Source organism: Bufo gargarizans, chromosome 5 (genome assembly GCF_014858855.1).
Source record: "Bufo gargarizans isolate SCDJY-AF-19 chromosome 5, ASM1485885v1, whole genome shotgun sequence".
Lineage (NCBI taxonomy): Eukaryota > Metazoa > Chordata > Amphibia > Anura > Bufonidae > Bufo > Bufo gargarizans.
Genome location: NC_058084.1, coordinates 459,073,575 through 459,090,285, shown reverse-complemented (window position 1 = coordinate 459,090,285; position 16,711 = coordinate 459,073,575). Strand labels below are relative to the sequence as shown.

Below are 16,711 nucleotides of genomic sequence, written 5' to 3'. Positions count from 1 at the left end.
CCCGGCATCGCTAAGCTCACTTTGTAGAAGGCAACAGACGACTTGTGCATGAATTGTCAACGCTAAACAGCAAATTCATCGACACCAATAAATATTTATACAAAACGGACACCTGAACATTGTCAGAAATGTGCCTCCATGTTGGGCCTTGCTTTCTATGGGGGTCATGTATCAATAGTGTATACGTAAAAAATACGGCTGAAAAATCTTACGTTTCTGCACCACTGCCGTAACTTGAGAGACGCTTATGGGTCAAGTGTACTCTTTGGCACGTGTCCACCATTTTTGATGGCGTATGAGACCATTTGTCTTAACTGCTTAGCCATGCTTCATTCTTTAGAAGGAAATTGTTTGATTTCTTGTGTTTTTTTTTGGGGGGGGGGGGGAGGGGGGGTTGTCAATACTTACGCAAAACATTGATAAATATTGAGCTCCATATTTTTTTGTATATTAGGCTACATGTTGCCTCATGAGTCAACTTGACATCAGAACTTCAATATGGTAAGCAAGGTCGCAGGAGACCTTCTGACCATCACAAAAATGTGTATTTTTTGATGTTGGCAAGGTTGCCCATGACCTTGCCACCTACTTAGCGTTTAGCCCTAAACTAAGTGGGGTTGACAGCAGGGTTTTACAAAATTTATAGGCCGTTGACTAGCCACTTAGACTGAGGCTCAGCGATACACGGGCAGAAGGAGCAGTAGCACCCAATCTCCTTGGCAACGAGACACTAGTATTATAAATGGCACATCTTGGGTCAGGACCTTCTAGAATTGGCTTTGGGTCAAAGGGGCTACATGTTACACTTCTGGCCTTAGGTGCCATTGTCCGCCGTATCATTTCACCATAAATACTCTACCGCCAGATTGTCAGATCTAGACAGGAAATTTGTGGCCAAGAAAGAACCTTCCCAAGCACCAATTCCAGGGCCCCATGATGGTCTCCAGTACACTAGTTGATACATGAGCCCTTATGGGTCTTTTGTTAGTAAACATGACAACAACAAGAGCATACAATAAAAATAAGAAAAGTCAATAAATAAAGAAAACAATCACTGTACAGGTTTCAGCGATAAAACAAGATTGGCAAAATAATCAACATTTTTTGCTTTTTTTCTTACATTTTCTTTAGGTAAAAAAGCTGGAGAGCTAAAGACATATTAAAAACCTCATATCAACAGACATATCAACAACGACCCTGCTGACATATTCCCAATTATTTACTTATTCACGTTTTTTTTTTTTTTTTTTTTTTTTTTTTTACGGACTTGAAAGTTCTAGGTACAAAAATTTGAAATTTAGTTCTTGTCTTAAAGATCAATAAGGCAAAGGTGGCAGATTTCCACCTCACAACCCCCAATCTTGGTTAAGATAGGCCAGCACTTGCCCTGCTTTATTCCCATTGATTGTAGAAGAATAGGGACCATAACCCTCAGGTTGGTTCCTCTCTCATTTATTAAAAATTATGTAATGTTTGTACAGTTCACACAGAACTTTTGCTCAGATTATGAGGTCAACCTGACCTGGGACCCTCCTATTAACAGACCACATAATGCCCACAAGGGCTACCTCTATGATATGTATTCCCATGATTGTAACTCAGCTAGTAGAAGGCACTTTAATGCCTCTGTTTTACTTGGGGCTTAGTGTCATGATACCAGATTGTTGGTCTGATATCACAGAGTTTGTGGCCCCCAAACAACCCTCATGCTCAAAAATAGTCCAGTCATGATCACAATTGTTTGCAACTTTTTTGGATATGTTGGTCAAAAGACGACAACTCACAAGGGCAGATTGGAAGTCACTTGATCCCTTATTGATGCCACATGCACATGACCCTCTCAAGCGAAATCTATTAAGGTAGACAGCTAAGCCAATGCCTTTAAACGTGAGGGCCAAACACGTGTCCACCTCTTATCAGGTGGATTGCATCACTGAACGCCCATCAGGTTGGATGGGTAGTTGAGGTCTCCTTGGTCCTCAAGGTGGTGGAGACCCTAGAGAGCTTGCTCATGGTTTCTTGGCTTTAATCTAGCCGTGACTACTCTATCATTGTGCTTGTCTACTCATCGAAACCCAGTTCAAAGGCCCTCAGAACTGGATCTATAAGGTAGCTCTATAAAATTTCAAACTGGTCAACCTAGATATCCAGGCAACTGGTCAACCTAGATATCCAGGCATTATTTCCTTTCCCACTTCACATTTAGGAACACAATGGTAGAACTGCCTTCATGTCTGTTGCCACGTTGACCAACTACACCTGAGATATCAGCATAAGGTCATTCTACTCTACTGGGTATTCAATAAAAGCTAAACTTTTTTAAATTTTTACTTGAAAGCCAGAATCAGTGTCTCCCCCAGTGTCTCCACTAGCACATCAGTTTTCTCTTCTGTTTGGCACCTTTTGTCCTTATCATGAATATTTTTTTTTACCTTAAGTTACCTTCCTTCTTGGCCAGTTTGTCTCATGTATTGCAGAGAGAATATCCTATGAACGTATAGCTACCTGTTCCGCGAAGATCGTCATTGAGACATGAAGTCAAGTGCTTGCTTGGTAACCTGATCTTACATAACCTGCAGAATACACTTCCAAGGAGCTTCAAGAAGAGTTAGGCTCTATATTGAGAATGATCTATCTTTCTACTCTACATTATTTAAAAGGGTTGTTGGCTGGAAAAAAAGGAAAAATGGTCAGAATGACTTAAAATATATACTCACCTGAATAATCCCCCGCCGCTGCAGTTTCAAAACTTCCTCTGTGCCTCAGCAGTTTCTAATTTCTAGTGCTGCTAGACACAGGAAATGTGAATGCTTAGCCAATCAGTGGATGCAGTGGTGACTCACCTCAACCAGTGATTGGCTAAGTGATCACATGTCCAAGGGAACTATAAAGTTGAAAATGGCACATAAAACATTTACTTGGGGGTTTGGCTATATCCCGCCCACGAGGGGCCAGATGAGACAACCTTGACATAGAAATAGCAATATGTTGGATCCTTTAAGAAATTAAAGGCAGCTATAGTGGATGATTGATTCTCATGCTATGGTAGATAAAAGAAACAAGAACAAACAATCCCCTTATTATTAAAGACCATTTCCCCTAAAACAATGACTTGTTCATAGTCTTCTTACGGCAAAGAGTTGAAAATCTACTCTGCTACAGCTTAGCAAGACAGCCACCATCAAAACTACCATAGAGGTTGTCGCCCAACTTTTCCTGTTAAATCCTCTAGCAATGCAGAGATGAGAATGTAGGATGAAGGCTACATATGCGAAGGGTCAAATCTGACCATTTTGGCCACTGCTCCAAAGTTTATAAGGATCCCACTTAAACACTGGTCCAATGCAAAATCTTTACCCACCCACTTACTGACCTGGAGCCCCTTGGTGCAACTACTACAGCTACACCCATGTGCTCCTCAAATTTACCAAAGTGGGGTTATCGTGGCTCTAGTTTTTGTGAATGGGCCACACTCAGGACAATCCCTGACCGGATAATTGTGTTCATCATGAGTTTTCAAGATGGTGAAGGCTGTGTGAAGGTCTAACATGATGGAGGTTTTCTTAGGGTCTAAAATGGTGGAGGTTCTCTGAGGGTCTAACATGGTGGAGACTCTCTGAGTGTCTAAGATAGTGAAGGTTCTCTGAGGGTCTAACATGGTGGAGGCTCTGAGGGTATCAGAATGGTGGAGGCTCTCTGAAGGTCCAAGTTGGAGGAGACTCCAAGGAAATTGCCCCTTTTGCTTTCCCTATAATAGGACCCTGTAGATTAGTGAATATTTTTGCCATTCAGGAGTCTAAAGAAAGCTATGTGACAACACCTTTGGCCTCTGGTGGCCATACTGGTTGTTACCCAATTGCCCCAAAAATTGACAAAACTGGAAAAAACTTAAGAATAGAATGTTTAACAATTTTGCGATGAGGACGACTGAAAGCTCCTTAATTTCTGATCCTATCTCAATGATCTTTGGTAAGAACATTGAAAAGATTAGTTTTTTAGTTTTTTTGCAAAATACAAATATACAAAGAAAACAATCAACAATCCCGACTCTTGATGGCAACTGATTTGTCACCACTTTCCTTGAATATCCAGTTATCTGCCACACTCTACAGTCCTCGGCCCATGAAATGGACCAAAAAGAGAATTCGGTCAAAGCATTTGGTTTACTCCTGGGATTTACATAAAAACAGTTCCACGCCGGAACCTCAGCGCTTGTGCATTCTATAGCGTTTACAACACCATCTACACTCGGGTTTATGTCCTTTGTTCTGTGACTTTCCCCCATGTTGTGGCCACTGAAGTCCATTAAAGGTGAATTCCGCCATCCGACAAGAAAAAGGGGAAACCAGGAAACAAAAAGATACAACATTTCTGGAGGCCGCTGCGTTCCTGTGCTCAGATGGCTGCTGTCTGCTTTATGCTGTGAAAGCTGATCCTGGTAGGCGAGGTCGGTATGGACATGGCTCGGGCAACCCGGACACGGAGGGAATGGTGGTCCTGCCAACGGTGCCACCTCTTTCTTGCGGCTGATCGAACCTAGAAAGATGACAGACAGGGTCTCTTAGACATGAATTATGGAAAAATGTATGGGATGGGCTTAGATACACAACTCAGCAGACAGTATCCCACATGACAGAATTAGATACAACAGCTCAGCAAACAGTATCACACGTGATAGGATTTAGATACACAGCTCAGCAGACAGTATCACACAGGATAGGATTAGATACACAGCTCAGCAGACTGTATCACACAGGATAGGATTAGATACACAGCTCAGCAGGCAGTATCACACAGGATAGGATTGGATACAGAGCTCAGCAGACAGTATAACGCAGGATAGGATTGGATACACAGCTCAGTAGCAGTATCACACAGGATAGGATTGGATACACAGCTCAGCAGACAATATCACACATGATAGGATTGGATACACAGATCAGCAGGCAGTATCACACTGGATAGGATTAGATACACAGCTCAGCAGACAGTATCACACAGGATAGGATTGGATACACAGCTCAGCAGACAGTATCACACATGATAAGATTAGATACACTGCTCAGCAGACAGTATCACACAGGGAAGGATATACAGATAGCAGACAGTATCACACAGGAAGGATTAGATACACAGATTAGCAGACAGTATCACACAGGATAGGATTAGATACACAGCTCAGCAGACAGTATCACACAGGATAGGATTAGATACACAGCTCAGCAGACAGTATCACACAGGATAGGATTAGATACACAGCTCAGCAGCAGTATCACACAGGATAGGATTAGATACACAGCTCAGCAGACAGTATCACACAGGATAGGATTAGATACACAGCTCAGCAGACAGTATCACACAGGATAGGATTAGATACACAGCTCAGCAGACAGTATCACACAGGATAGGATTAGATACACAGCTCAGCAGACAGTATCACACAGGATAGGATTAGATACACAGCTCAGCAGACAGTATCACACAGGATAGGATTAGATACACAGCTCAGCAGACAGTATCACACAGGATAGGATTAGATACACAGCTCAGCAGACAGTATCACACAGGATAGGATTAGATACACAGCTCAGCAGACAGTATCACACATAGGATTAGATACACAGCTCAGCAGACAGTATCACACAGGAGGATTAGTATACACAGCGCAGCAGGACAGTATCCACACAGGATAGGATTGGATACAGCAGCTCAGCAGACAGTATCAGCAGCAGGATAGGATTAGGATACACAGGCTCAGCAGAGCAGTATCACACAGGATAGGAATTGGATACACAGCGCAGCAGCAATATCACACATTGATAGGATGGAATACACAGATCAGCATGCAGTATCACACTGGATAGGAGTAGATACACGCCTCAGCAGACAGTATCACCCAGGATAGGATTGGATAACAGCTCAGCATACAGTATCACACATGATAAGATTAGATAACACTGCTCAGCCGCACAGTAGCACCAGTGCAGGATTAGATACACAGGATTAGCAGACCGTATCACCATGATGTGAATAAGATACACACCAGCAGACCATTATCACACAGGAAGGATTAATACACAGCTCAGCATCAGTATCACACAGGATAGGGATTAGATACACAGCCTCAGCAGGCAGTATCACACAGGATAGTATTGATACAGACTCAGCAGACAGTATCACACAGTGATAGGATTTAGATACCCAGCTCAGCAGACAGTATCACACAGGATAGGATTAGATTACACAGCTCAGCAGACAGTATCACACAGGATAGGATTAGATACACAGCTCAGCAGACAGTATCACACAGGATAGGATTAGATACACAGCTCAGCAGACAGTATCACACAGGATAGGATTAGATACACAGCTCAGCAGACAGTATCACACAGGATAGGATTAGATACACAGCTCAGCAGACAGTATCACACAGGATAGGATTAGATACACAGCTCAGCAGACAGTATCACACAGGATAGGATTAGATACACAGCTCAGCAGACAGTATCACACAGGATAGGATTAGATACACAGCTCAGCAGACAGTATCACACAGGATAGGATTAGATACACAGCTCAGCAGACAGTATCACACAGGATAGGATTAGATACACAGCTCAGCAGACAGTATCACACAGGATAGGATTAGATACACAGCTCAGCAGACAGTATCACACAGGATAGGATTAGATACACAGCTCAGCAGCAGTATCACACAGGATAGGATTAGATACACAGCTCAGCAGACAGTATCACACAGGATAGGATTAGATACACAGCAGCAGCAGTATCACACAGGATAGGATTAGATACACAGCTCAGCAGACAGTATCACACAGGATAGGATTAGATACACAGCTCAGCAGACAGTATCACACAGGATAGGATTAGATACACAGCTCAGCAGACAGTATCACACAGGATAGGATTAGATACACAGCTCAGCAGACAGTATCACACAGGATGGATTAGATACACAGCTCAGCAGACAGTATCACACAGGATAGGATTAGATACACAGCTCAGCAGACAGTATCACACAGGATAGGATTAGATACACAGCTCAGCAGACAGTATCACACAGGATAGGATTAGATACACAGCTCAGCAGACAGTATCACACAGGATAGGATTAGATACACAGCTCAGCAGACAGTATCACACAGGATAGGATTAGATACACAGCTCAGCAGACAGTATCACACAGGATAGGATTAGATACACAGCTCAGCAGACAGTATCACACAGGATAGGATTAGATACACAGCTCAGCAGACAGTATCACACAGGATAGGATTAGATACACAGCTCAGCAGACAGTATCACACAGGATAGGATTAGATACACTCAGCAGCAGTATCACAGGATTAGATACACAGCTCAGCAGACAGTATCACACAGGATAGGATTAGATACACAGCTCAGCAGCAGTATCACACAATAGGATTAGATACCAGCTCAGCAGACAGTATCACACAGGAGGATTAGATACACAGCTCAGCAGACAGTCACACAGGATAGGATTAGATACACAGCTCAGCAGACAGTATCACACAGGATAGGATTAGATACACAGCTCAGCAGCAGTATCACACAGGATAGGATTAGATACACAGCTCAGCAGACAGTATCACACAGGATAGGATTAGATACACAGCTCAGCAGCAGTATCACACAGGATAGGATTAGATACACAGCTCAGCAGACAGTATCACACAGGATAGAGATACACAGCTCAGCAGCAGTATCACACAGGATAGGATTAGATACACAGCTCAGCAGACAGTATCACACAGGATAGGATTAGATACACAGCTCAGCAGACAGTATCACACAGGATAGGATTAGATACACAGCTCAGCAGACAGTATCACACAGGATAGGATTAGATACACAGCTCAGCAGACAGTATCACACATGATAGGATTAGATACACAGCTCAGCAGACAGTATCACACAGGATAGGATTAGATACACAGCTCAGCAGTCAGTATCACACAGGATAGGATTAGATACACAGCTCAGCAGGCAGTATCACACAGGATAGGATTGGATACAGAGCTCAGCAGACAGTATCACACATGATAGGATTAGATACACAGCTCAGCAGATCAGTATCACACAGGATAGGATTAGATACACAGCTCAGCAGACAGTATCACACATGATAGGATTAGATACACAGCTCAGCAGACAGTATCACAAGGATAGGATTTAGATACACAGCTCAGCAGCAGTATCACACAGGATCGGATTCGATACACAGCTCAGCAGACAGTATCACACAGGATAGGATTAGATACACAGCTCAGCAGACAGTATCACACAGGATAGGATTAGATACACAGCTCAGCAGAGCAGTATCACACAGGGATAGGATTAGATACACAGCTCAGCAGACAGTATCACACAGGATAGGATTAGATACACAGCTCAGCAGTACAGTATCACACAGGATAGGATTAGATACACAGCTCAGCAGACAGTATCACACAGGATAGGATTAGATACAAAGCTCAGCAGACAGTATCACACAGGATAGGATTAGATACACAGCTCAGCAGTCAGTATCACACAGGATAGGATTAGATACACAGCTCAGCAGACAGATATCACACAGGATAGGATTGATACACAGCTCAGCAGACAGTATCACACATGATAAGATTAGATACACATGCTCAGCAGACAGTATCACACAGGATAGGATTGATACACAGCTCAGCAGACAGTATCACACAGGATAGGATTAGATACACAGCTCAGCAGACAGTATCACACATGGATAGGATTAGATTACACAGCTCAGCAGGTACCAGTATCACACAGGATAGGATTAGATACCCAGCGCAGACAGTATCACACAGGATAGGATTAGATACACAGCTCAGCAGACAGTATCACACAGGATAGATTAGATACACAGCTCAGCAGACAGTATCACACAGGATAGGATTAGATACACAGCTCAGCAGACAGTATCACACAGGATAGGATTAGATACACAGCTCAGCATTAGATACACAGCTCAGCAGACAGTATCACACAGGATAGGATTAGATACACAGCTCAGCATTAGATACACAGCTCAGCAGACAGTATCACACAGGATAGGATTAGATACACAGCTCAGCAGACAGTATCACACAGGATAGGATTAGATACACAGCTCAGCAGACAGTATCACACAGGATAGGATTAGATACACAGCTCAGCAGACAGTATCACACAGGATAGGATTAGATACACAGCTCAGCAGACAGTATCACACAGGATAGGATTAGATACACAGCTCAGCAGACAGTATCACACAGGATAGGATTAGATACACAGCTCAGCAGACAGTATCACACAGGATAGGATTAGATACACAGCTCAGCAGACAGTATCACACAGGATAGGATTAGATACACAGCTCAGCAGACAGTATCACACAGGATAGGATTAGATACACAGCTCAGCAGACAGTATCACACAGGATAGGATTAGATACACAGCTCAGCAGACAGTATCACACAGGATAGGATTAGATACACAGCTCAGCAGACAGTATCACACAGGATAGGATTAGATACACAGCTCAGCAGACAGTATCACACAGGATAGGATTAGATACACAGCTCAGCAGACAGTATCACACAGGATAGGATTAGATACACAGCTCAGCAGACAGTATCACACAGGATAGGATTAGATACACAGCTCAGCAGACAGTATCACACAGGATAGGATTAGATACACAGCTCAGCAGACAGTATCACACAGGATAGGATTAGATACACAGCTCAGCAGACAGTATCACACAGGATAGGATTAGATACACAGCTCAGCAGACAGTATCACACAGGATAGGATTAGATACACAGCTCAGCAGACAGTATCACACAGGATAGGATTAGATACACAGCTCAGCAGACAGTATCACACAGGATAAGGATTAGATACACAGCTCAGCAGACAGTATCACACATGATAGGATTAGATACACAGCTCAGCAGACAGTATCACACAGGATAGGATTAGATACACAGCTCAGCAGACAGTATCACACAGGATAGGATTAGATACACAGCTCAGCAGGCAGTATCACATAGGATAGGATTAGATACACAGCTCAGCAGACAGTATCACACAGGATAGGATTAGATACACAGCTCAGCAGACAGTATCACACAGGATAGGATTAGATACACAGCTCAGCAGACAGTATCACACAGGATAGGATTAGATACACAGCTCAGCAGACAGTATCACACATGATAGGATTGGATACACTGCTCAGCAGACAGTATCACACAGGATAGGATTAGATACAGGGTTCAGCAGACAGTATCACACAGGATAGGATTAGATACACGGCTCAGCAGACAGTATCACACAGGATAGGATTAGATACACAGGCTCAGCAGACAGTATCACACAGGATAGGATTAGATACACAGCTCAGCAGACAGTATCACACAGGATAGGATTAGATACACAGCTCAGCAGACAGTATCACACAGGATAAACCAGGATAGGATTAGATACACAGCTCCAGCAGACAGTATCACACATGATAGGATTAGATACACAGCTCAGCAGACTGTATTACACAGGATAGGATTAGATACACAGCTCAGCAGTCAGTATCACACAGGATAGGATTAGATACACAGCTCAGCAGGCAGTATCACACAGGATAGGATTAGATACACAGCTCAGCAGACAGTATCACACATGATAAGATTAGATACACAGCTCAGCAGACAGCATCACACAGGATAGGATTAGATACACAGCTCAGCAGACAGTATCACACAGGATAGGATTAGATACACAGCTCAGCAGGCAGTATCACACAGGATAGGATTAGATACACAGCTCTGCAGACAGTATCACATATGCTAGGCTTAGATACATAGCTCAGCAGGCAGTATAATAAATGATAGACTTAGATACACAGCTCAGCAGACTGTATCACACACACATGATAGGCTTAGATACAGCAGATCAGCAGACAGTATCACACATGATAGGCTTAGATACAGCAGATCAGCAGACAGTATCACACATGATAGGCTTAGATACAGCAGACAGTATCACACAGGTTCCCGACTGGACACTAATCGTCAGTTTTCTTGCCGGCAGCTAATAATCAGGGCGTATTAATAATACATGGATTTCCTAATGAACTAGAAATACTCTAATTACATCTGAATATTGCAGTGGACACAAGGGCAGAGATAAATCCAGTATTCCCACCGAGCGCGTTTCTCGGGTTTGAGATAAGTGTAAATCTGCAATCAAGTTGATGTTTAGGATGAAAAACCGAATCCGCCCTGTGTTTATCGTGTGATCACAGCTAAGGGGCAGCGGGGGAGCGGGGGGGGGGGGGGGCGCTCGCGTCTTTACCCGCTGCTACCACAACGTATCACTTTCTTGTTTTTTTGTTGTTATGGGATTGCTATGGTTGGATGGCACTGTTATGGGATTGCTATTGGATGGCACTGTTATGGGATTGCTATGGTTGGATGGCACTGTTATGGGATTGCTATGGTTGGCTGGTACTGTTATGGGATTGGTATTGTTGGCTGGTACTGTTATGGGATTGGTATTGTTGGCTGGCACTGTTATGGGATTGCTATGGTTGGCTGGCACTGTTATGGGATTGCTATTGTTGGCTGGTACTGTTATGGGATTGCTATTGGATGGCACTGTTATGGGATTGCAATGGTTGGATGGCACTGTTATGGGATTGCTATTGGATGGCACTGTTATGGGATTGCTATGGTTGGATGGCACTGTTATGGGATTGCTATTGGATGGCACTGTTATGGGATTGCTATGGTTGGATGGCACTGTTATGGGATTGCTATTGGATGGCACTGTTATGGGATTGCTATGGTTGGATGGCACTGTTATGGGATTGCTATTGGATGGCACTGTTATGGGATTGGTATTGTTGGCTGGTACTGTTATGGGATTGGTATTGTTGGCTGGTACTGTTATGGGATTGGTATTGTTGGCTGGCACTGTTATGGGATTGCTATGGTTGGCTGGCACTGTTATGGGATTGCTGTTGTTGGCTGGCACTGTTATGGGATTGCTATTGGATGGCACTGTTATGGGATTGCAATGGTTGGATGGCACTGTTATGGGATTGCTATTGGATGGCACTGTTATGGGATTGCTATTGTTGGCTGGCACTGTTATGGGAGTGCTGTTGTTGGCTGGTACTGTTATGGGAGTGTTATTGGATGGCGCTGTTATGGGATTGCTATGGTTGGCTGGTACTGTTATGGGAGTGCTGTTGTTGGCTGGTACTGTTATGGGATTGCTATTGGATGGCGCTGTTATAGGATTGCTATTGTTGTTTGGCACTGTTATGGCATTGCTATTGTTGGTTGGCACTGTTATGGCATTGCTATTGTTGGCTGGCATTGTTATGGGATTGCTATTGTTGGCTGGTACTGTTATGGGAGTGCTGTTGTTGGCTGGTACTGTTATGGGAGTGCTGTTGTTGGCTGGTACTGTTATGGGACTGCTATTGAATGGCGCTGTTATGGGATTGGTATTGTTGGCTGGCACTGTTATGGGATTGCTATTGTTGGCTGGCACTGTTATGGGAGTGCTGTTGTTGGCTGGTACTGTTATGGGAGTGCTGTTGTTGGCTGGTACTGTTATGGGATTGGTATTGTTGGCTGGCACTGTTATGGGATTGCTATTGTTGGCTGGTACTGTTATGGGATGGTACTGTTATGGGAGTGCTGTTGTTGGCTGGTACTGTTATGGGAGTGCTATTGGATGGCGCTGTTATAGGATTGCTATTGTTGTTTGCCACTGTTATGGCATTGCTATTGTTGGCTGGCACTGTTATGGCATTACTATTGTTGGCTGGCATTGTTATGGGATTGTTATTGTTGGCTGGTACTGTTATGGGATTGTTATTGTTGGCTGGAACTGTTATGGGATTGGTATTGGATGGCACTGTTATGGGATTGGTATTGTTGTCTGGCACTGTTATGGGAGTGCTATTGTTGGCTGGCACTGTTATGGGATTGGTATTGTTGGTTGCCACTGTTATGGGATTGCTATGGTTGGCTGGCAATTTATGGGATTGCTGTTGTTGGCTGGCACTGTTAGGGCATTGCCATGGTTGGCTGGTACTGTTATGGGATTGGTATTGTTGGTTGCCACTGTTATGGGATTGCTATGGTTGGTTGGCAATTTATGGGATTGCTGTTGTTGGCTGGTACTGTTATGGGAGTGCTGTTGTTGGCTGGCACTGTTATGGGATTGCTATTGGATGGCACTGTTATGGGATTGCAATGGTTGGATGGCACTGTTATGGGATTGCTATTGGATGGCACTGTTATGGGATTGCTATTGTTAGCTGGTACTGTTATGGGATTGCTATTGTTGGCTGGTACTGTTATGGGACTGCTATTGGATGGCGCTGTTATGGGATTGGTATTGTTGGCTGGCACTGTTATGGGATTGGTATTGTTGGCTGGCACTGTTATGGGATTGCTATTGTTGGCTGGCACTGTTATGGGATTGCTGTTGTTGGCTGGTACTGTTATGGGAGTGCTGTTGTTGGCTGGTACTGTTATGGGATTGCTGTTGTTGGCTGGTACTGTTATGGGAGTGCTGTTGTTGGCTGGTACTGTTATGGGATTGCTATTGTTGGCTGGCACTGTTATGGGATTGCTGTTGTTGGCTGGTACTGTTATGGGAGTGCTGTTGTTGGCTGGTACTGTTATGGGAGTGCTGTTGTTGGCTGGTACTGTTATGGGATTGGTATTGTTGGCTGGCACTGTTATGGGATTGCTATTGTTGGCTGGTACTGTTATGGGACTGTTATTGGATGGTGCTGTTATGAGATTGCTATGGTTGGCTGGTACTGTTATGGGAGTGCTATTGGATGGCGCTGTTATAGGATTGCTATTGTTGTTTGCCACTGTTATGGCATTGCTATTGTTGGCTGGCACTGTTATGGCATTACTATTGTTGGCTGGCATTGTTATGGGATTGTTATTGTTGGCTGGTACTGTTATGGGATTGTTATTGTTGGCTGGAACTGTTATGGGATTGGTATTGGATGGCACTGTTATGGGATTGGTATTGTTGTCTGGCACTGTTATGGGAGTGCTATTGTTGGCTGGCACTGTTATGGGATTGGTATTGTTGGTTGCCACTGTTATGGGATTGCTATGGTTGGCTGGCAATTTATGGGATTGCTGTTGTTGGCTGGCACTGTTAGGGCATTGCTATGGTTGGCTGGTACTGTTATGGGATTGGTATTGTTGGTTGCCACCGTTATGGGATTGCTATGGTTGGTTGGCAATTTATGGGATTGCTGTTGTTGGCTGGCACCGTTAGGGCATTGCTATGTTTGGCTGGTACTGTTATGGGATTGCTATGGTTGGCTGGTACTGTTATGGGATTGCTATTGTTGACTGGCACTGTTATGGAAGTGCTATGGTTGGCTGGCACTGGTATGTGGTCACTAGGGTTTGCTGGCACTTTCTTGGCTGAATAGGACTGTTATGAGTCATTCTGGATGGCAGGGGCATGGGATCTGCTTGGCACTGTTATTGCTGGCACTGTTATGAAAGCACTGTGGATGGTTGGCACTGTTATGAGGGCACTGTGTATGGCTGGCACTGTTATGAGGGCACTGTGTATGGCTGGCACTGTTATGAGGACACAGTGAATGGCTGGCACTGTTATAAGGGCACTGTGTATGGCTGGCACTGTTATGAAAGCACTATGGATGGTTGGCACTGTTATGACGGCACTGTGTATGGCTGGCACTGTTATGAGGGCACAGTGAATGGCTGGCACTGTTATGAGGGCACAGTGAATGGCTGGCACTGTTATGAGGACACTGTGTATGGCTGGCACTGTTATGAGGGCACTGTGTATGGCTGGCACTGTTATGAGGGCACAGTGAATGGCTGACACTGTTATGAGGGCACTGTGTATGGCTGGCACTGTTATGAGGGCACAGTGAATGGCTGGCACTGTTATGAGGACACAGTGAATGGCTGGCACTGTTATGAGGGCACTGTGTATGGCTGGCACTGTTATGAGGGCACTGTGTATGGCTGGCACTGTTATGAGGGCACAGTGAATGGCTGGCACTGTTATGAGGACACAGTGAATGGCTGGCACTGTTATGAGGGCACTGTGTATGGCTGGCACTGTTATGAGGGCACTGTGTATGGCTGGCACTGTTATGAGGGCACAGTGAATGTCTGGCACTGTTATGAGGGCACAGTGAATGGCTGGCACTGTTATGAGGGCACTGTGTATGGCTGGCACTGTTATGAGGACACAGTGAATGGCTGGCACTGTTATGAGGGCACTGTGTATGGCTGGCACTGTTATGAGGGCACTGTGTATGGCTGGCACTGTTATGAGGGCACAGTGTATGGCTGGCACTGTTATGAGGGCACTATGTATGGCTGGCACTGTTATGAGGGCACTGTGTATGGCTGGCACTGTTATGAGGGCACTGTGTATGGCTGGCACTGTTATGAGGGCACTGTGCATGGCTGGCACTGTTATGAAGGCACTGTGGATGGCTGGAATTGTCACAACAGAATGGCAGCTGGCTAGTGCTGTTATGGGATTAGCCTGACTTTTATATGGCACTGTGACTGGCTGAAATGTATATTATAGCTGCTAGCACTGATTCTGAGGAACAGGGAAGGGCTGTTACTGATATTGGGGGACTATAGGGGCTGCTGTCAACTCAGAATGGAGGAATTACTAAAATGTTATTGAGGTCTAGTTTCACCCTATGAACTAGCTAAGTGCTCCAAACTAATCTACCTACGGCATAGTTGGGGCACCCTTATAAAAGTGACCCCGGCCGTCACAGGGACCTAAAACCCCCCTGTCTAATATGCCCCTGGCACCAGTCCTACGAGTTTCGCTAGGCGCCACTTTGACCTTAGACCTGCTACTATGCTACTCTCTGAGAAGCTAGAAAAAGACAATGTTTTCAAAGTACTTCACATTTTGCATAATTTTCTTTTTAAACAATCCTAATAATTGTTACGTTTTAGTGATTCCTCCATTCTGAGTTGAATCTATACAAAGGGGAAGGTCGCACAGGTGTGTACATAGAATATCAGTCACAGAGAGTAACACTATAGGTGGCGGACACACTGTCGGCGGAGGATTTGTGGGGGTTTCCTTCACTTTGGAGACAAGGAATTGGGTCAAACAGCTGATGATGTCTGGCACAGTGCTGGGACTTCCTGCTATGTAGGTGGGAAGAGAGAGCTGCCATATTTACAGTCTGCTCACAGAGCTGATCACACGGCGGCTGCAGAGCACAAAAACAGGAGAAATACCCATAAAATAAAATGAAAAGCCTTTAAGTTATCTTTTCTAATTATTATTTTTTAATAGGCGAAGTGAAGAGTTTTTGTGTTTTCTTCCTCTTTAAGAGTCACAGTTTTAGGTTACAGGCAAATGAAAGTTGTTTGTTTCCGTGTCCGTTCCGTTCTTTTTGCGGACAGGATGCGGACCCATTCATTTCAATGGGTCCGCAAAAAATGTGGACAGCACACCGTGTGCTGTCCGCATCAGTATGTCCGTTCCGTTGCCCCGCAAAAAAAATAAAAATAGTGCATGTCCTATTTTTTTCTAGTTTGTGGACAAGGATAGGCATTATTACAATGGATCCGCAAAATAAAAACGGATCCTCAAAAAA

At 44.3% G+C, this 16,711-nt stretch overlaps 1 protein-coding gene across 1 annotated transcript in view; it reads right to left on the bottom strand.

Moving 5' to 3' along the window:
- Nucleotides 1–1,267: 1,267 nt before the first annotated feature.
- Nucleotides 1,268–16,711, bottom strand: part of LOC122938241 (corticotropin-releasing factor receptor 2-like) — a 59,801-nt gene continuing 44,357 nt past the window's right edge. The window contains exon 9 of the mRNA XM_044293616.1: nucleotides 1,268–4,536. Coding sequence (XP_044149551.1) covers nucleotides 4,396–4,536 — 141 coding nt within the window. The 3' untranslated portion in view covers nucleotides 1,268–4,395. The remainder of the gene's footprint in view (nucleotides 4,537–16,711) is intronic.